Source organism: Bipolaris victoriae (genome assembly GCF_000527765.1).
Source record: "Bipolaris victoriae FI3 unplaced genomic scaffold scaffold_8, whole genome shotgun sequence".
Lineage (NCBI taxonomy): Eukaryota > Fungi > Ascomycota > Dothideomycetes > Pleosporales > Pleosporaceae > Bipolaris > Bipolaris victoriae.
In genome coordinates this window covers 386,945-406,929 of record NW_014575384.1, presented here as the reverse complement: position 1 = coordinate 406,929, position 19,985 = coordinate 386,945, and the positions used below count along the sequence as shown (strand labels likewise).

At 51.5% G+C, this 19,985-nt stretch overlaps 7 protein-coding genes across 7 annotated transcripts; 3 read left to right on the top strand and 4 right to left on the bottom strand.

Moving 5' to 3' along the window:
* Positions 1-183: 183 nt before the first annotated feature.
* On the top strand, positions 184-3,634 carry COCVIDRAFT_88023 (hypothetical protein; the record flags this gene model as incomplete). Its single annotated transcript, XM_014705560.1, has 5 exons — positions 184-605; positions 661-740; positions 802-849; positions 891-2,032; positions 2,078-3,634. The coding sequence occupies 5 exons, from the start codon at positions 184-186 to the stop codon at positions 3,632-3,634; spliced, it is 3,249 nt and encodes a 1,082-aa protein (XP_014561046.1).
* A 1,720-nt stretch (positions 3,635-5,354) lies between these two features.
* Positions 5,355-6,041, bottom strand: COCVIDRAFT_48009 (hypothetical protein; the record flags this gene model as incomplete). Its single annotated transcript, XM_014705559.1, has 1 exon — positions 5,355-6,041. A coding segment is annotated over one exon (687 nt), but the record flags the coding sequence as incomplete, so codon positions are not given.
* Positions 6,042-6,643: 602 nt separating this feature from the next.
* COCVIDRAFT_87744 (hypothetical protein) lies at positions 6,644-6,934 on the top strand (the record flags this gene model as incomplete). The annotated part of the gene is made up of 1 exon (XM_014705558.1): positions 6,644-6,934. The coding sequence occupies one exon, from the start codon at positions 6,644-6,646 to the stop codon at positions 6,932-6,934; it is 291 nt and encodes a 96-aa protein (XP_014561044.1).
* Positions 6,935-7,485: 551 nt separating this feature from the next.
* COCVIDRAFT_34076 (hypothetical protein) lies at positions 7,486-8,252 on the bottom strand (the record flags this gene model as incomplete). The annotated part of the gene is made up of 2 exons (XM_014705557.1): positions 7,486-7,798; positions 7,858-8,252. The coding sequence occupies 2 exons, from the start codon at positions 8,250-8,252 to the stop codon at positions 7,486-7,488; spliced, it is 708 nt and encodes a 235-aa protein (XP_014561043.1).
* A 3,185-nt stretch (positions 8,253-11,437) lies between these two features.
* On the bottom strand, positions 11,438-13,346 carry COCVIDRAFT_34071 (hypothetical protein; the record flags this gene model as incomplete). Its single annotated transcript, XM_014705556.1, has 4 exons — positions 11,438-11,577; positions 11,719-11,759; positions 11,833-12,912; positions 13,000-13,346. The coding sequence occupies 4 exons, from the start codon at positions 13,344-13,346 to the stop codon at positions 11,438-11,440; spliced, it is 1,608 nt and encodes a 535-aa protein (XP_014561042.1).
* A 2,639-nt stretch (positions 13,347-15,985) lies between these two features.
* COCVIDRAFT_34070 (hypothetical protein) lies at positions 15,986-18,020 on the bottom strand (the record flags this gene model as incomplete). Its single annotated transcript, XM_014705555.1, has 6 exons — positions 15,986-16,183; positions 16,307-16,574; positions 16,622-16,725; positions 16,812-16,911; positions 16,960-17,921; positions 18,006-18,020. The coding sequence occupies 6 exons, from the start codon at positions 18,018-18,020 to the stop codon at positions 15,986-15,988; spliced, it is 1,647 nt and encodes a 548-aa protein (XP_014561041.1).
* Positions 18,021-18,929: 909 nt separating this feature from the next.
* On the top strand, positions 18,930-19,976 carry COCVIDRAFT_87777 (hypothetical protein; the record flags this gene model as incomplete). The annotated part of the gene is made up of 1 exon (XM_014705554.1): positions 18,930-19,976. The coding sequence occupies one exon, from the start codon at positions 18,930-18,932 to the stop codon at positions 19,974-19,976; it is 1,047 nt and encodes a 348-aa protein (XP_014561040.1).
* Between the last annotated feature and the right edge of the window lie 9 nt (positions 19,977-19,985).

The following is a 19,985-nucleotide window of genomic DNA, read 5'->3' as shown; positions in this document are numbered from 1 at the left end:
GGCGTCTCCCCAGCCCGCAACAACGCGCTGCAGTACAGACACGACGCGTTCACCAACCGCCGCTCCCACTAGCCTCCGGGGCTGCCACCACCCACCCATCCCATGTGTTAAGGCTCACACAACCCTCGGACTGCGACACTGGCGTTTCTAGCCTCAAAGGTGGCCTCTGCCGTCAACCTGGCCATGGCGGAGCTCATGGGTCAGACCGCGAGCAACACCGATCTGGACGACCTGGATGCTGATGGCGAATATGAGATGGATGATGTCGAGTACGCGCAGCCTCCTGTCGCCCAGCCCGCTCCCGACACCCACGGTCATACAACCGACGCTGAAGGCTCAGATGTGGATGCCGAGGGCGAAGAGGTCGACGACGACGAAGACGACGCTGAGCCGGTGGGCGATGTCAAGATAGCGCGTCGAGCGTCCGTTTCGGACGAGGAAGACGACTACGATGTTGAAGATGCTGCAAAAGAATCATCGGATGCCAAGTCCAGCGACAGCGACGACTCAACAAACGCCGACTCTGAAGAAGAAAACCAGTGGCAGGGGAGCGAAGACGGCGATGAAGACGAGCTCGTCAAGTCGTCCAACCCCAATGTGTGCATGTCAGTATTGCTCTGGGCAATTCCAAGTCCGATAGTGTAGACTGACTCGAACCAGATACTGCAAACAAGACGAAGACAACGACCCCAGCCCTGACTTTGAAGAGTACCTCTCTTGCGCCGTGTGTGGAGACAATGGTGAGTGGTCCACTGCGAATGTTTGGCCTTGGCTTCGGTAGCTGACATGTTGTCCCTGCAGCACATCGGCAATGCGCTCATGGCGCTAACACGCTTAGTCCCGATGACGGTATGCTCTCTTGTCACGCCCAATCTGGCTCCACTAACAAGTGCTAGATGCAAAGCGTTGGCGATGCGATCATTGCCTCGACAATTTTCCAACAGAGGAAGAGGAGGAGGCCCAGCCCCAACAGCCTGCAGCTCGTCGTAGGCATTCTTCCAACAAGCTTACCAAGGAGTTGCTCCCTTCACTGCGTGGTGTTGATCCAGCAGGACATTCCATCTTCAAAGACTTGATCCTTCCAGATGAGCAACCAGACGGCCTCCGTTCGCTGCGGAAGCGCAAAACTTCGCATGGAGATGAGGCATCAACACCTATGCCATCACGGCAAACGAGGAAAAAGAGGAGACCATCGGAGGCCACCCACTCGGATGCGGCCCCATCAATAGCTGCAAACTCACCCAGACCGCCGTCGAGAAGCGTGCGAAGTGCTCGTAGTGCCATGGGTGATGGTCATGAAAGTGGGGGCGATGCAGAGCATACTGGATCAGACCGGGAAACCACCCGTTTACGACCAGCACGAGCGCGGCGTGGACAACCAAAAAGAACCGATAAGAGACCACTCGCGTGGATTGAAGAAGAAGCGCGAGGTCTTAGCTTGATTATTGCCTTCCATCTCAACAACGAAAAGGTTCAAAAGATTGTGACTTCGAAACCAAAGAAAAAGGTCCCACTTACCATTGAGCAAGAACGACAGGAGAGGCGGCGTGAGAGAGATCGAGAGCGTCGCGAAAGAAATCGCCGCGCTGCACAGGCGGCGCGAGAATCACCAGAGGCCCCACACTACCCAGCTATACATCTTCAATATCCCACGCCTTTTGCAGGTTTCATGGACAAGGAGACGGACGAGTCCAAGAGCAAACCCTACGGCGGAGTGCTTTCGGAGGCTGATGCGGATACTTCCAAGACATACCCTACGCAAGCCGACCGGAAGCGCTTCGATGACGCTCGGATCAAGGCTGAGGAAGACTGGAAAGCCAAGCAAGCCGCTCTTTACCCACCTGAGCCGATACGGTCACACAAGCAAGCAGCCACTGCAAGCAAAATCAAGTGTGTTAATTTTGGCGGATGGGAGATCGACACTTGGCATGCTGCTCCCTACCCGGAGGAGTATAGCAAGAACAGGGTGCTTTACATTTGCGAGTTCTGTCTCAAGTACATGAATTCCGACTATGTCGCGTGGCGGCATAAGGTGCGTGTATCCCTGTTGTTATCCTAGCATTACTAACAAGCCTAGCTCAAATGCCCAGCAAAACACCCACCTGGCGATGAGATATACCGCGACGGCAAATACTCTTTCTTCGAAGTCGACGGTAGAAAGAACCCTGTATACTGCCAAAACCTCTGTCTGCTTGCCAAACTCTTCCTCGGCTCTAAAACGTTATACTATGACGTTGAGCCATTTCTGTTCTATGTCATGACGGAGAACGACCAGTTTGGCTGTCATTTTGTTGGCTACTTTTCCAAAGAAAAACGACCAAGCTCACTCAATAATGTCTCGTGTATCCTTGTGCTACCCATTCACCAGCGCAAAGGTTATGGGCAGTATCTGATTGAGTTTTCCTACCTACTCACCCGTGTGGAGCGCAAAACTGGTAGTCCCGAGAAGCCTCTCAGTGACATGGGTCTTGTAAGTTACCGCAAGTACTGGCGGCTTGTGCTATGTGAGGAGCTACTGCAACAGAAACAACCAATTAGCATATCAGCCATATCCGACCGCACAGGCATGACTGCTGACGACATTATATCCGCACTGGAGGGCTTGCGGGCCCTGGTCCGCGATCCTGTCACCAAAAAGTACGCACTACGGCTCGATCTGGAGTACTTCAAGTCCTACATTGAAAAGTGCAACGCCGCAAGCAATCCCAAGATTAATCCCGAATGTCTTGTCTGGACTCCGTACGTTATGGGTCGACTTGGTCAGTATGAGGATGGTCCAGCTCTGCAGACAGTCCAACAGCGCGACGAAGGCGAAGAGAAACCCGCAGCAGAAGAGGGCGTGCAGATGGATGTTGCAAAGGCGAATGGCAATGGTGGAGACACCGAACCCTTCCCACCTGCTCCTGCGCATGCGCTTGCTGCCGAAGATTCGACCAACGGCGGCTCCCCTGCTCCCGGAACACCCCTCGCAAACGGATCTACAATCGCTCTAGCAGGTTCACACATGGAGGAACCTGCAATTCCACCAACCCGCTACGAAATCTTCCCACCCATCCCCGGCCAACCAGCTCAAAAACGGCGTCCAGGCCGCCCATTCGGGTCGCGCCGACGAACCAGCACACCAAACCGCATCCGCAATACCCCCATGGCGATCCACACTGCGCCCGTCTCGAAAATCCAACTCTCACCCAGCCGCGGCGCAAAAGCCCAAATGTCACCCTCAGCCAACGGAGGCGGCCTCACCCCTGGGACCGTATCCCTGCGCCGCACCCGCAGCCGCCTCGGCGAAACCGTCACAAACGGCGATGAAGTCGAGCACGATGCCTCACGCGGTGGCGGCGCCGTAAAACCCCTTACACCCAATGGTGGCAGACGCAGCACACGTAGCTCGGCCAGCTCATCCCGCGCGAGCTTCGATCTCAAGGGCAAAGGGCGCGAAGTACCAATTCATGAGGAAGATGAAGAGGATGAAGATGAAGATGCAGAAGGAGAAGAGGAGGAGGAAATGGAACGGCATGAGGAAGAGGAGGAGGAAGACGAGGATGTGGATGGCGAGTACGACGAGGATGAGGGGTTGATGGATATTGATGCTGAGGGAGAGGATGATGATGATGTTGTTATGGGGGGTGCGTGATTCCTCTTGTTTTTGTTCTTCTTCTCTATATCCCCCTCCCGTCATTTCTTCTTACGTGCGAGTGTTTATCGTATTATCTTCTCTCCGTGCTTGGGCACTAGGTGGAGATCGAAATGATTCTCTTTTTTTCTTCTCTTTTCTGGTAGTTCGTTATCGAGTTGAGCGAGGAGAGAAGGGAATAACAGTTATCCCCTTGTTTTTTTCCCCTCTCTCATCTCTCCTCTATCTTTTTCAGTCGATTGTGGTTTCGCTTGTACCACTATTCTTACTCACTCTGTCTTGTCTTATTTTGCTTCTACGCTTTTTTTTGGTTGTTTATTTGCCAGCTTGTATGGCAATTTTTGGTTGGAGATGATACCTTGGGAAACTTGTCGTTTATGGGAATGATTGGAGTATTGGGAGGTTTCTTCTTTTTTTTTGCTCGTGTGTGTGTAGGTGTGGATAGATGTATGTCAGGAATCATCGATATGGGTTTTTGCCATTTGGATTATTATTTTTGCATAATGTCGAAATAACTAGAGAAGTTTTTGTTTAAAACTGACGGCGTGACTGGAAATTCTAGTGCTTGTGCGCTGGTTTTTAGCTTGGATTGTACAAGGAGTGAAAAGTGGGGATGTGGGTGATGGAATAGTCTCTTCCCCTTTCTTTGCTGACAAAGACGAAAGGTCGGATACGAGAACGTGGTGGGAAGTTTTGTACTTGGCGCAGTTTATCCGACTACTCTTCCTCATCCGGCATCAACACCACTTCTTTCCGCCTCGCTGTGCAGATTTCCACCTGAAAGAAATACAGAGAAAGTGGGAAGGGAGAAGATTCCCAAGATAATTCAGTCCATATTACATATAACAACAACATCGCATCAGCAAAACCAACTTTTCCTGTACATCCTCAAACAACCCCAAGTACACCATCATGACCACCAACTCAAAGCCCACACCAACGTCACCATGATCCTTCCAGATGAACCAAGTAAAAGGGACACGTCATTTTGAAAAACAAAAAAGAGTAGTTGATTACATCTAATGCTCCATCATATCGCCATCCCATCCCAATCGCACCCAAGATCCCACACACGCGTTCCACGAAAAAAGAAAAACACAATTCCCAATCGCTAAAACCCATTTCAGTTTCGCAAAAAAAAAGTGTCATCGAAACATGCTACACGCTCATGCCCCCATATCAGTGATTCTCTCTCTCTCTCTCTCTCTCTCAGACATTCCCACACACACCAGTGCCAAAGTTCCCGAACAAAAAAAAAAGTCAAGAAAAGAGGATAAGACGTTGCAGCCAAAAAAAAAACCCCAGCTGCAACTCTCCAAAAACGCAACACCAACTCCACCCGTTAGTTTTAAACCCTTATCTTAAAGCCTTTTCCCCCTCTGCAATAACCGAAAAAAAGTGTGTCCTGATTTCCCCCTCCATGTACTACCACGTCTCACGACCCCATAAACGACGGATCATACGCTAGATTCCATGCATAACTCGCATCATGTCTGACGGGCGTCTGCAACCCTTGGTTCTGCATATTCTGGCCCTGCAGTCCCTGAGATTGCAGATACGGGGTATTAACAAACGGACTGACGTTTTGATAGAAGCCAGACATGAGACTGGAAGGGTTAGCGCTCTCGACGCTATCTTCACGGCGTTTCTTGGCGAGCGGTTGTTGTTGTTGCTGCTGCTGCTGCGACTGATCGGAAGTAGGGTTTCCGGCGTCGATACTGCGCTTGTTGCTCATCATGCCGCGGGCTTCTTTGCGGAGACGCAGACGGACGCCTTGGTCGGAGAAGGCGCGGGAGAGGTATGTGGATTCTTCCAGCCCCTTGAAGTCTTTGGGGAGGACGACGTTGAATTTGTCGGATAAGACGTGCCCGAGGCATTGGTATGTACCATATTCTGGGGGATCGAGGGCGGCGCCTTGGTAGCGCTCGAGGTCTTTGTGTTGTTCGAGGTCGGCGAGGGTGAAGTAGGAGGGTTGGAGTTCGTAGAGGGTGAAGCGGAGGCGGTATGTGCCTTGGACTTTGATGGAGATGTCGCCGAAGATGAAGAAGGCGCCGTCTTTGTTAGTGACGTCTTTGAGGCGGTGAAGCGATGAGACGAGCGTGCCCGTTAGGATGTCAAAGGGTGTGCCTTCGATTGGCTCGTCTTTGTCGTGCTTGTAGAGCGAGACGCTGACGAAGAGGTAGGGGTTTTGTAGGAACTGTTGGCTGGGGTCTATCTCTGAGCTCACTTTGAGTTCGAGCATGGGCGGTGGGTCAAGTGGCTTCCTGAACTTCTCCTTGCCCTTGACGGTGACAAGAGCCTCTTTGGGCTGCTGCCGTACTTCGAGGAAGCATGATGATGGACTCAGTGCGCCTGATGGCGTTGTATTTGTGATGGGAAGCGAGTATATCGGCGACGGTGTGGGGATATGGGGTTGTTGATATGGGACATAGGCTCGTTGTGATGGATATGATGCTTGCAGTGAGTAATTATAAGAGAACGACATTGTCGTGACGGTGCGGTCGTGGTCGGGGTTCTAGAACCCGCTTCGTCTATGGTTGTGTCGGTGGCAGTTGCAATGGTAGTGGTAGTGATGGGGTTTGTTGTGGTAGTGGTCGGTCAAGGTAGTGGCTACTCTTCGTGGGTGTGGTTGTCGAGATGCTGTGGTTGTGGCTATGAAGCTGGTGTGCAAGTGTTCTATGGTAGTGCAGCCGACCTGGGCTGTGGTTGAAGGCAATGGCGACCTATATAGTGCCCCAGAATATTGAGAACAGGCGAATTTGATGATGTATCGATAGGCGGTAGCGAACGTTGAGGTAATAATCCAAGAGGCCGGGCCAATCGAACAAAGAGCAGAGCGAGGACGATAAGCCGACTGGTAATGGTGAATGTGGTATGAGCCGTAAAGAGACTGTTCGCATGGGCGCTACGCCTATCAGAGCCCTCTGTTTGTAGGGCAGCGGTGCGGAATGGTGCTCCCTGACCTGGAAAGTCCAGTCGAAGAGAGGTAAAGTGCCGTTGCCCAGTGCGATGATTTGTGCACTGCCGATTCTGGATCTGGGGTGCACCACTGAGAAGCCTCGTTATGGTAACGGTTTGGGCGGCAGTGGGGATGGTGGTCGGCCTGTTCAGTGGGACCCAACTAGAGGCCCGCTGGCGCCTGCGAGGGATGACTCCACACCCAACGGTAATATCCAAGTCGGAAATGGTGCAGCTGTTGAGAACAGCAGCAGTAGCAGTAATAGTAATATTAGCAGCAGCAGTCTGTGTTGCGCCTGTGATGATGAGTATTCGCAGTGTGCGCTGCTTCATGTATCGTAATGACCAAGACTTTTTCCACGATACATAGCACCTAGGTACAAGTACAAGGTGAAGGTGGTAGCAGGTAAAAGCTACTCAAAGGGGATAAGAGGCAAAAGGGTCCTCTTGTGGTGGTAGCGAACCGTGGTAGAGAGGTAATTGGTGTAATTCCAATCGTAGCCACGGACACGGGCGCTTTCCAACGGCGTCGAAGGGGGGAAATAGGGCTACGCTGGTGGACCAAGTCAGAAGCGATGGCGAGCCGGGGAAAGAGCTTTTGGGCAGTGTGTGATGAGTTGTAAAGGCGAGCAATGGAAGACTGAAATACACACAGCTCTGAGAAGAGTGAGGTCTGATAGCTCGAGAAGAAGCAACGTACAAAGGTAGTGCATGCAGTAGGAGAGCTGGCAAGCGTACTTTGAAGCGTCCGTCAGAATCGGGGCTCCTCTACAGACGTCGTACGGGTCCGTGGCGGCTTTGCTAATGATTCGCTACGCAGGCTCTAGTCTCTGGGAGCAACTTGTGCCGAGCGCGGCCGATCAAGGTTGTAGGGTCCTTGACTAACGTGCGTGCTAAGGGAATGAACGAAGGCGGCGTGGATCATGCGAACAAGCTCTAGTGTAGCCAATGGCAAGAGATTCTGGGGGTATTACTTCTTTTGTAGCCACGGTTACATCCAAGACTAGTATCTTTCGCTTGTTGACCAAGTGTCGGTGGATCCCGCTGCTGCTGCCCGTGAGAAACCCCTGAAAGTAGTGATGATGTGTTGGATGTGTGCTGGGCCGTCTTGGAACAGGCCGGTCGGACGGTACAGTGGAAAACGAATGTGCTCTGGGCGATGACGACGGAGTGGGAGTATGCAACGAAGACGACGAGGACGGAGGGCTGGCCAGGTGGTATGCGCATGTGCAAGCGGGCGAATAACGGTTGGACAGAAACAAAACGAGCGACAAAGATGGACTGGGGCAGGGGCAACAGCTGTCTTGGGAGGGCAGCAGCAGCGCTGGACGTCGAGAAGCACTTTTGAATAAAGTCGCAGACTCAGCAGGTGTTGTTTTGCAGCTTGGTTGCAGCACCAGCCTGTCTGTGCTATCAGTTCCGAGCGAGGGTGTTCCATGCAGCCGAGCGATGAAAGACTAGGACAGCACAGACGGCGCAGCGGCAGGACCTGAGTAGCAAGGAAGGCCTGGTAGTGCTTGAATCCAACGGTCATCCCAGGTTTGGGCAAGGCAGGGCACTGTCGACGGATATTGAACGAGGGCCCCGGTTGCGTGCGGCGGGAGAGCCCCACGCTCGTAAGCTGGTAAACACCCAGAGCAGGAACACGGGATTTAGCCATCTGGAACACTTTAATTGAGGAGGCTACATATAAACTCCCGTCCACGCCCAATATACCGCCATGTGGCCGTTCAGCCAGGCTGTGATGCGCGGCAGTTGGAGACGACAGACGCGAGCGAGGCCAACAATGACTGCGGCCGGGCGAGTACACGACGAGTCCTGAACACGTCCCCAGACACATGGCGGCCAGCACGCTGAGAAGGCCGAGGAGGGCCTGAAGGCAGCCCCCGGTACGTGCCTCTTTTTTGGCCTCGAGGCTCCAAGAGTGACAGACGGGGTGGAGGCTGGTACACGGCGACACAATCATGATGGCGTTTCACAGCACATGACGGCACACAGGCACATAGACACATGGCGACATCGTACGTGGAAGCAGACTACCTGTCGTCAATGAGAGGCTGGGCACGCACAGAGAGCAGTGCATGGGCGGTGGGTATTGAGCGGCTGAGGCGCATAGACAGCGTAAAGGCCCCAGGAATGACGCACGGCGGGCGCAGCCAACGAGGTCAATAAAAACAGACAGCAGCAAGAAGCTGGGGGCTGTGGCGGGGGGGAGCAGAGAGAGTTGTCCAGAGGAGGAGGCGGCCGTCAACGAGAAGCATGTGGGGAGGAGGGATGATCGCCATGGAGCATGTTTGGTGGCTGGGGGGGGGTCTGTGGATGGTTAGCAGGGATGGGGGGTGATGTGCAAGCGAAAGACTGCCAGTCGCGCCGTTCGAGTGGCCCAAGGAAATTCTACGACGTTGCACTGTGTGGCCCGCACCCCCGTTCACCATCCCTTTAGCCACCAGGCCGGCCAGCAAATGAGCCTGCTAGCTCGGCAGCCTTCCTCTCTGACAGCAGCGCTAGATGTCGCCATGGCCCTAGGCGCCCTCTGCCCGGGAACTGCATCGCCACGCCTGATCGTCCATCGCCATGCCTTGCCATCCCATCTCCGCCATTCTCGCCCTTGCGCGCAGTGCCTGGGCCACCGCCGCCTGTGCTCACGTGGTTGGCGCTTTCACCCTCCGTGCGCTCCTTGGCCGCCCCCCGCGCAGTTCCCGCCTAGCACATGACCGCCCCGCGCCATTGCCGCTCTCCATATGTCGCCAATATTATCCCAACACCCGCCTTGTATGCGCTTGATTTACTTTTTCGCCTGCTATTAACCCATATCCACCGCTGCCTGCGCAATACCGACATGTCACCACCGACCCCCCGACGCCCATGACGCCCACCAATTCGTACAATGCTCGTGTACTGGCCATCCATGACAAAAACATGCCCTCTACAACGCACACGTTTACAGCAGGGATCGCACAGATGGATCGTTGTCCCGCTTTGGCATCCATGTACACATCTATTTGGTCCCACAATCCGTCACTGACGCCCATATTCCCCTCGTCAAGCCAAAAAAAACTTTACTCCACTCCAAAAACCAATCTGGACCGGCTTCGGCTTCTCGAGCTGGCTTTGACAAACCTGCTGGCCACCCCCCTTCTTGAACCAATGTGGGGTCATTGAATGAGTGTAGCTTGCACTTGCATGCTGTACTTGCCACAGGAGCCTTGGAAGTCTCTCTTTCCCTGCGTCCCACCTACTCGCATACTAGCAGTGCTCGGCCCTCACACGGAAACCGGTGATTCCAGCTTGAAACATGCGACCGTGTGCAGTACTCGGACTTGGACTATGCCGTAGACAGCAAATGTGCCTCATGCGTCTACGCTTGTGCCGCCCCCGTAACTGCCGCACTGTCCGGAGAGATGAGAAATCAAAACGAGCACTCTTGCACTAGCAACCACGGCAGCACCGCGTGATGAACATGCTGCGCTCTTTTACTGCACCTACACTTGTCATGCATCTGAGCTAACAGACCAGTGACATCAATCGACCTCACTGGCTCCGTATCATGTGTACAGACTCTGCACCGGACGCCTGAATCGACCTCAAGTTTGCGGTCAAACATGTACCTCGAAGTACTTTTTCCACACTACCAAAAGAATGTAGGGGGGAAGTGTCTATCTTGATGTGAAACTCGACAATGACTAGTCGTGCCACACACACTCGTACTACTACCTCTGCCTGGGAAAGACGGCGCTCGTAGCCTCATGCACCTGACTGAGTCTTGGCAAGATAACATTCGACATGTAGGTACGTACTGGGGCCTACTCGGCACGCCATTCGTGCAAAGCCCAAATTTGTGGACTCCACCGGACTCGGGAGCAGCTCCCACAACGTAATCATAGCCCACAACGTTTCAGCTCACCCGTTTTCCATAGACTACTGTCACACCTATTTCCTGTGGCAAGAGGGTACCGCGTGACAAGTACTCTGAGGCAGTCTTGTCTACGCCTCCTCACATTCTGCTCTAGGTCCAGCCCATCGGTCGATGCGAGACCTTCTCGACTTGCTGTGGGTCATGCAATGGAGCCAAGAAGCTTTGGTAAACGAAGTAGAGTACACGCACATTGTCACTGGTTCCACACCAAAATACCCATGATCCCGGGAACAAAGGACAAGATGCAGCAGCCGGTCTCGACACCGGTCCTCAAACCCTACCACTCCATTGGCTCTGAATGTTTTCCGGAGATACCGCAGGCCCAGTTTCCTCGGAGCTGCCTACGCTAACTGGACTAGACGGGGGAGGGGTGCTGGGCTGAAGGTAAGGGAAGAAAATCTGAACTGATGGACTGTACGTACACGGAGACACCGCCAAGTAAGCTGATAAGTAGACTGCATTGCATAAGCTCATGGCGAGTCACGATCATGAGACTGTTCAGAAAAAGGAGGCAAATACGATAGACAGTCTCAGTTGCTTCTGTACAGCTGCGTAAAAATGACTCGAATGGCTAGCTGTCGTCATCTTGCCCTTTGCCCCAAGCACCAGCAAAGACTCGGGCATGCTATTGGCCACTGCCAACCCCAACTCGATACCTCTCTACCACGGGTCAGGCTTCCAACGGCGTCGATTTGGGCCCGGCGTTGAAGCTCCAAGACCCGGAGTCCGCCGCGGGTGTGTAAGCCACACACACACCCTACTCTACTCACTCTCTCCCTGTGCTTTGCGTAGCTTGCCGCTGATCAACCATTTTTCTTTACTGCACGTGCGGCTGTGCAGCCACACTTGCTTGTGGGATCCCCCCATTGACGGTGGGCGGAGGCTATCAGGGTCCAAACATGTTCACTGCCCCCGTGTTCCCCGTGTGGCTACGTCAGTTTCTCGAGTCGTATCATAAGCTTCTCACTCTGGGGCGGTGCAGTGTATGAGTCGGACTGCTTGATGCCCGTGTCATCTATAATCGTGGTGCGGTAGTTTGAGTACAGGGCCGCGACTATGTACTTCATTTCTATGTCCACGTCAGCATATTGGGTTACCTACTCAGCTTCTGAAACTAGTAGGAATTCAAAGTCACTTTCTCCCACCTTCCCCCCTCCTTGTGTGGCTGTGAAGAAGGGAAGGGGGGGACATGGGACTAGTAGACACTTACGGTACACTGCCAAGTGGCTTCCCACACACATTCGACCACCACTAGTACACACAGTGTAAGCGTACGCCAGCTCGAATTACGTCAAGCAACAAGAAAAAAAAGGATTATACTAACCTCCCAAATGCCCAAAACCATCGGCTCTCCATGTCCCTCCGCTTGTCGTCGGCCACTTTGTCGAGTCCCAACCAGCGATCTGGCCGCCATTCACTTGCACACTCGTACACGTCGTCGTTCAGATGTAGCAGGCCGGCGCTGGCGCTCACCCTGACTCCGCCCGGAACATGGTACGATTTCTCGTCTGTTGGGCCAAGCCGGCAGCCTTGCGGGGGCGTGAAACGCGGTTGTGGGCCGGGAATCGCAGAGTGAAGACGCAGGGTTTCCCAGATGACGGAATGTAGCAAAGGAAGGGCGTCGACGGCTTTCGGGTCGGGCAGATTAGGTGCTGAGGATGCTGCCAGGCGGGGAGATAGGCCGAGGAGCTCGTCCTGGAGACGGGTCTGGATATCTGGGTGCTTGGATAGCTCGTGGACGACGTAGTCGAGCGTTATACCAGAGGTGTCGAAGCCCGCGGCCAGATGATCCAGGACTTCACTTGCCATGGCGGTAGGATCCGGCAGGCCACCCAAACTCTTACTTGCTTCCTTTGCCATGCTGTTCTGCAGCTGCTGATAGACTACAGGCCGGTCCTCGACCCCTGCGGCGGCGACGCCAGCATCCAGCACACGCGTGGCCTCATCGCACATTTTGGTCACCCATCTCTCGATCTTGCTGTTTGCCTCGTCGACCCATTTGGGTGAGAAGCGGTAGCCCAGCCATTTCTCCGCCAGGCTAGTCAGGCGCGGGAACTCTTGCGGCCAAAAGTTGAAAGATCGCCGTGAGTAGTAGAGGTCCAAGAACCAGGCGAGTTGCTGGGGGTTCTGGATTAGGTTCGACCCTGCTCGCAGTCCGAAGATGTAGGACGTCACAATATCCATGGTTGTTGCACTGAGCAGTGCGTAGATGTTCAATACTCCCTGTTCGGGTCCTGCGTATACGGACTCTAGATACGGCAGGAAGCGCTTGTACATGATTGTCGATGCCTGTACGAGCAGCGATTCACTAGCAAGAACATGCGACTTGCTGTAAATGTTGCTCAGCATACGCTTTCTCTGCGAATGCAGCCTATTACTGCCCGTGGAAAACATGTTGCCGGTTCTGCCAATTCACGCGTCAATGCCCGCTAAAAAAACCATATTGCGATTGTTTTTTTTCAAGTCTCAAACAGGGCAGTTCATTGCTCACCCGCTATAGTTTGTAAAAAACGAATACCAATTATACCCGTTTTTCGCATTGACTTTTTCGAATCCCCCGCCATAGACATCGCGGATGCCACCCTTGACGCAATTGATACTGATTTCTTCGGGCCCCAGACACACAATCGGACCCAGTCTCGCATGCGCCTCTTTCAGCGTCGCATTCTCAATGTGTCGCCAGCGCACCCATGCTATCCACAGCGACGACACGTGCGCCGTGGGATGCGCAGCAGGTATCTTGCGCAGCGGATTGCGAAGGTAGCCCACGAGCACGTGGATGACGATGAGAGTCGGGAGCAGCACCGCCGGAGCAAGCAACGACGCCGCTTCAATCATCGGGTACGGTAGATCTATCGAATTCTTCGCGTTCGGTTCGTAATGTAAAGTTCAAACAATGAACGAAGAAAAAAACAAGAAGATCCGCATTCAAGAACGTTTTTCCTTGATTATCGTATCAGTCTGCAAAGCAAAAAAGAAACACAGTTCGTTAGGCAGAGCGGTTAGCACCCCCCCCCCTCTAGTTACTTTCTGAACTTACCTACGCCAAAAAGAAGCTTAGCTTTAGCTCCGTAATCGGTCAACTTGTTTTTGGAGGAAGAGGAGGGGCGGTGCTCTTTCCCTTTTCCTTTACCGACGCAGGAACGGAAAAAAACGCGTGCACACACGCGGCGAGATGATGTTTTTAAAAAAAAGCAAAAGAGTCAAGGATGTCAAGAAAGCAAAAAAAGATGTCGTATCTTTCGCCCCTTCACAAATCTGAGCAACGTCGGGAGTTTCAATATTCCTTGATTACTTACGACCCGCAAAAGGTCCAGTCATCCTATCTGTGGATTCCTACTATCCCGTATCTCACGCCTTATGTCAACCATCATCAACCCCGCAAAAACCCACCTTTTACCCCTCCAACCTCTCCTCCAACCACAGACACCTCGGCGCAACACCCGCTATCTTATCGCCAAAAAAACCCACTCCACACCTCTGCCCTTCCCCCCCCCCCCACACCCATGCAAAACGCTAAAACGCAAAACGTAACCCGTTCTTTATCTCTCCTTCAGATCTAGTCTCTGCGCTTTATCCCCAAAGCAGAGTTAGCGGGGGTGAAGTTACAGCGTATGTGGTTTAGCGTGGGACTTTTTTGCCTTTACCGAAGGTGCGCGCAGGTGGCGCTGTGGGATTCTAACGTTTTTTTTCCTTGCCAAAGGGGGAGTCTGTGTGGTGTTTGAGGTATGTGTGTGTGTGTCTCAACGGGCTCAACGATTATTATAGGTATTGGATTTACGCCGGATAGGGCGAATGCGAAGGATGATTTTGGATGACTTTGTTTTTGTTTTTTGGGGGGGTTTGGCCTTGTTTATGTGTGTTTTGCTTGCCCTTTCTCGAATCACGATTGACCGTTTCTCCCATTTACCGTTTGAGGTTGTGTGTTTGGGTTTGCACGTGCTTTGTTGGACGGAGATGGGGGAGAGAGAGCTTTTTTGTTGGTTCCCTCCCTCCCTCTACGATCTTTGTGGGTGTGGAAGGCAGGTTAATTTACCATGGTGATCTGGGGCTTCGGGGGGGCTTCGGGAATATTTTGCTGTGCACATGCCTTTGCTGTACCGTGTTTTTGAATCGTTTTGTTTAAGTCGGTTTTTTAGACTTGCAGTTGTCCGCTTGGTTGCGTGAGGCGGAATGTCCCGTGGCGTCGTTCGGTATGTCGGCACCCCACTTGGGGCTAGACTGGGCGAGGGAACAAGGAGTGGTGAGTTTGTGCATGACGGTGGTTCATATGCGGGTACATGTTTAGGCTGTCCGGGTCTTTGTTTTTGATTTTGGCGCGGATGCTTGGTGCCATGGTGGGCTGGGCTTTCGGTATGCACGCATGCGTGTGTGAGCGAATGACGTTTGGGGCGATTCTTGGTTAGACGACATATTTCGCTAGAGAAGAGCGTTTGTCGGCTGTCTCATGTGGTGTACTTGTGTGACGACATGTCGTGCGAGGGTAAGGCACGAAAAGCGCAGTATTGTTGTTACTTGTTTTGGAAGAAGAGGTTAGCTGGAAGGGGTATTGGAGAATCTGTTAGAAGAGTTCAGTTAGAAATTCATCAGGGAACCTTTCTTTCGGGAGATGGTACTGAGCTGATGGCATCTTGAGGGAACATAGTGTGATGAATGATATTACTGGTAATGCGTTCCGAGGAACACTGCGGATAGAAGAGAGTCATTCCTTTCTTCCCTTGCATTGATTCTATCACAGCCGCGTGGCATGCATATCTACATTTTCTTATCTCCATGAATTGGGGTCTGCATATGCTATCGAAACATTGACACCGCGCTGGAAAATACTACAAATTACATTTGCGCACTCGCAAGAATCGTACATCTTTCTTGATTGCGTTGATTTAATACTTACAATCTCATCATGTTTCATGTTGTTTCTCAAGTGGAAATAGTGCATAGTCGTGTCGATAAAATGCGTCGTCTCAGTGAGTGCATTGGGGTTCTTCTGTCACTTAATCCCGCCTCATCAGGAAATGTAGATTAAGTATTCGACTAGCAAAATTCGATTTCTCGTGTGACTAGCAACTGCAACTCTCAAGAGATAAGTCATGATAGGTCTTGGAATCAAGGGCAGCATTGCAATGGGTAATGAAAAGACAATATTATGGCATTGGGGAACTCAATGAGAGCCGAGTCATGACCAGCTAACTAGCTACATGTGAACAAAGTCAAAAAATCTGCCAGCCGGACACTGCTCTCGGTACAAAAGTGACCTAGGGCAAATGACCCAAGTTACATGACATGTTTCCCACATGCAGTGCATTGACATCCAGATAGTCAATTTGATACTCTCCATCTCCCATTTATAGCCCCGAATCCAATAGCAGTCCTCTGTTCTGAGAGAAGGGGCTGATGTGTAGTGACGTCTTCTGAACCATCTTCTTTCCACCAGAAAGCCAAGGATTGTGTTTCGACGGAAGGCAGGTCACTGAGCCTCAATCGTAGCTGACAGTCAGGGATCCGAATTTCTTGCCCTTGATTGTGACGTAGAACTCCAGAGAAGACTGCAGAGATATGTGCACAGTAACAACGATAGAGTAGTACTGGCGACCACATGGGCTCGTTTTCCGTTTCAGGTTTACCAGGGGTATGTCGTTAGAATCGACTGTGAGCACTGCTACACGGTATACTGACTGATCTATGTTAGCTGTGTTGCTTCCCCGAAGCGGCTTGCTTACCTTGTCTACAGATCGTGATGGAGCAATGTCTGCATCGCACGAGAGGAGTTTCCACACAATCTGCTTCTCTTTTCCAACCCACCAATTCATCGTTAATTCTGCAGCTGCGTGGGTTGCCTCTGACGCAAGAAGGGTCTGTCCTTTCTCGATTAACCATTTCATTTGATTAATCGCCCTCTCTTTTCCAGAATACTTGTCTATGATCATGTCGACCCTTTTGTGTGCACGTTTTTGGAAAGGTCTGGTACAAGATGTACCATAATGTCGACGGCTCTTTCGCTTCAAGACTGCACCGACACCTTTCTCAAGTCCTTTGGTGACGGCACCTCGGACTACCGCTGACCAACTACAGTGAATTAGTATAATCTTCATCAGTGTGTCGGGGATACTAACGCGTAAGGGGGTCGAATAGCTTGTATCTCTTGCTTCTCCAGGAAGTCTTTGATCTTTGAAAACATATATGGTGACTCTGAGAAACCACCAACCATGAACACATACTGAAGAAGTTAGCAGATACTCGCTGGGAGCACATGACTGTAAAAGCACTGGAATACACGTATCGGTATTGCGATAAACAACATACCTTAATCTTCAAATTTCCTATGCGTGCACGTCGAGTTTGCTCCTGAAGTAGCTCATACGTTCGACAGAGGCATGAGTCAAACATGGCTTTTACATCGTCCCTGATTGTTTCAATAATCATTCATCAGGTTTTGAGCTTCGGAACTCACGCTGTGATTTTTAGGTTTCCAAAAACAATACCTCTCTTCTCATCACGATCGATAGTACTCAGTGGGTATGGCAGTCGTAAGTAATTCTCTTGGGTTCCTGAGAAGCCGCATTTGATCCCCATAGTGAAATCCTGAACAAGTTGGGCCGTCTTTTCGTTGAGCGAAGTACGTGGGATTTCTTCGCTTCGAGAGCCAGCGATTTTAACAAAGTCTTGTGTACCTAAACGACGCTCAAGCCAGTGAAGAAATGCACGATCAACGAAACTACCACCACACTGGGCACCATTACCCACCGAGGCTTCTTCGATGACAGTAGGCTGAATAGCCGTAATGCGATATGTGATAAGGTCGACAGTCCCGCCTCCCATGTCACAAACAGTGAAGCCGTCGCCCACTGCGAACTGAGCGTCCTGTGCTGTACCGCGGAGCGTCTTGATTGTGTACAGCGCGGCAGCTTCTGGTTCCGTGGTAAGGACAATAGGTATCTTCAACTCTTTGAACGCTAGAGAGCTGAATCCGGCTTTTTCAATAGCCTGCTTAGTCCGGTGTTTTGCGGTATCTGACCACACCGCTGGGACCGTGACCACCAAAGTGATAGGAAGCGTTCTCCACAGTTCTTTGCCATACCTGTCGTCAAGGTTCTTGATCAAATGAGTTTTGACTTGTTCCAGGAAGTCGGCGATGATCTTCATGGGCGGTTTACGTGACTCGAGGAGAGATAGCTCATTGTTGATCTTGGCAACCTTACCATCTTCGCGGTTGTCTAATTCAAGTTTAGTCCACATGTGCCGCTTCTCATGTGGCGGGATATCAGAACCCCATCTAACACCTTCTTGCAGATAGGCAATTTCGCTAGGTACTTTCTCTCTTGTACCGAACTTGCCATGACATGAAGGCCAATCTTGTACGATTTCGACGTGTGATTGTTCGGATGCGGGATCGGATCTCGCAAAACGACACACCTAGAAAATTTAGCAGAACGTTTTGCGATCTAGACCACGCCACTTACCTGTATAAGTAGTGCCGTAATCGATCCCGATGATCACTCGACTGCTTCCCATGTTTTCTTGGTTCCTGAAGTCGGAGATCTGAAGTCGGAGCCGGTGTTGCAGTTCCGAATTGTGGGCAATCAGGAGTAAAACCGGGTGAGTAAGCGGATTGTTTGTGCAGACAACAAAGGCGGGTGATTACTAAGACGACCAGTAGTCGAAGTGAAGGTGAAAGTGAAAGTGAAAGTAGCGCCGCGTCACAGCGACTGCGTTTAGGTTACAAACCCCAACCGACAACTTGTCTCACCACAAGAGCCTTTGACTACAAGGTTTTCTTATCTCATTGACAGACGAAGAGGTTGCTTGCCTTGGCAAGTCATTATGGATACGAAAGACGCCGGCCAGAAACATTGGACACCTCCTGTAAGTTCATTCATCGCTTTTTGAACCGATTACTCACTTTTAGCTCAGTGCCCACCTGATGTTATGGAAGAGACAAAGTATCCAGTCACGCCAACTAAGCCCCATAGCAACACCAACAGTCAAAGCTACATGGAGAGTCCTTTCAATACCCCGCACGGCAATAGAGATTTTGCGCAGCTTGTCGAAGATAGCGATGGAAACACAGGACGGCCTGAAAACACTAGGAGCACCCCTCGAAAGCGGGAAAACCGAACCAAGAGATTATGCCGCCTCGTCGACAAGCTACACAATGAAAATGAAGATCTGAAAGTGCGTATCGATGAACTCACCACAGCCTCCCGTAATTTAGCTATGGAAAAGAGCTGCTGCGATAAAATGCACGAACACGATATTTTGCAGAGAATCATCTCGTACGCCAAAGATCATAGTCTCCATTACGGCAATCTTACAATGGAATCTGTACATACAATGCTGAGTAATATCCACCACAAATTGAGAGCATCCAATCATCCGCGAACTGCTTCGGAAAATCTCGAAGCACAGATTCAAGCCCTGAGAATGGAGCTCGCTGCTTCACACGCACAGTGCCAGTCACTGGGGAAACGACAAGCCGTCTCAAACGCCAAGCTTCGAGAATCACTCCAGAATCTTGCCATCTCTCAAGATGAAGCGCAGAGCCTGCGAACTCAAATGCAAGCGTTACAGAAAGAGATGCTTGCCCAACTATCCAAAGTCGAAGTCATTTCTGATGAGACATTTGCTCGGGACTTCCACATTCTTGCTTCCCTTGTAAAATCACTCAGCCTCTCAGTTCAGTCAGCACAAGACGTAGATGTTGTGGAGGTTTTGGATCCCATACTGCCCCTGAATCATGTTGCAAAGCACCACTGGGATACCCGCGCACGCAAGAAGGATTATATTGAGGCATGGATATGGTCTTTCCTTATCATGATGGTTTTCGAACACCCTTTCAGTTTCTGGGGAAGCTCCAGAGCTCTCTATGATAACTGGAAGCTTACCTTCGGTGAGAGTGTTGAGAACGACTGGCCAGAGCCTACCCCAAAATCTGAGAACTGGCGACGCACCACAACGGAGGAATTGGTTGGACGGATTGGGCGTGAAACCGTAACTTCAGGGCAAATCCATGGGGGTCGTCATCGACATGACAAACATGCTCAGAAGATGCAAACTTCGGTGCTCAAGACACGAGAACGAGTCGCCAATACTATCAGTGCGCATCTCACAATAATTGAACCAAATTGCGAGCTTTCGCATATTTCGGACATTGTTGACCGGGCATTTGCATTGGCTCTGGACATATCCATTCAGCCTTCCCGCATCCAATTTACTTGGCCAGAAGTTGGAGACGATTTTGAAGTAGACCATATGTCTCCGATTCCCGATCGCAATGGTCAAGACATCGATGGAGGTGTTGTTGCATTCATTGTCAACCCTGGACTCACTCGATGGGGCGATGCCCGCGGGCAGAATTTCGAGAAATGCCACGAGATTGTGCCATCTCTGGTGCAGCTTGAACCGGTGCAGGCCCAGCGAAGAAGTCTTCGTAGTTGTGTCAAAATCAAGCAGGAGAGGGGATATGCTTAGTGGTGAATT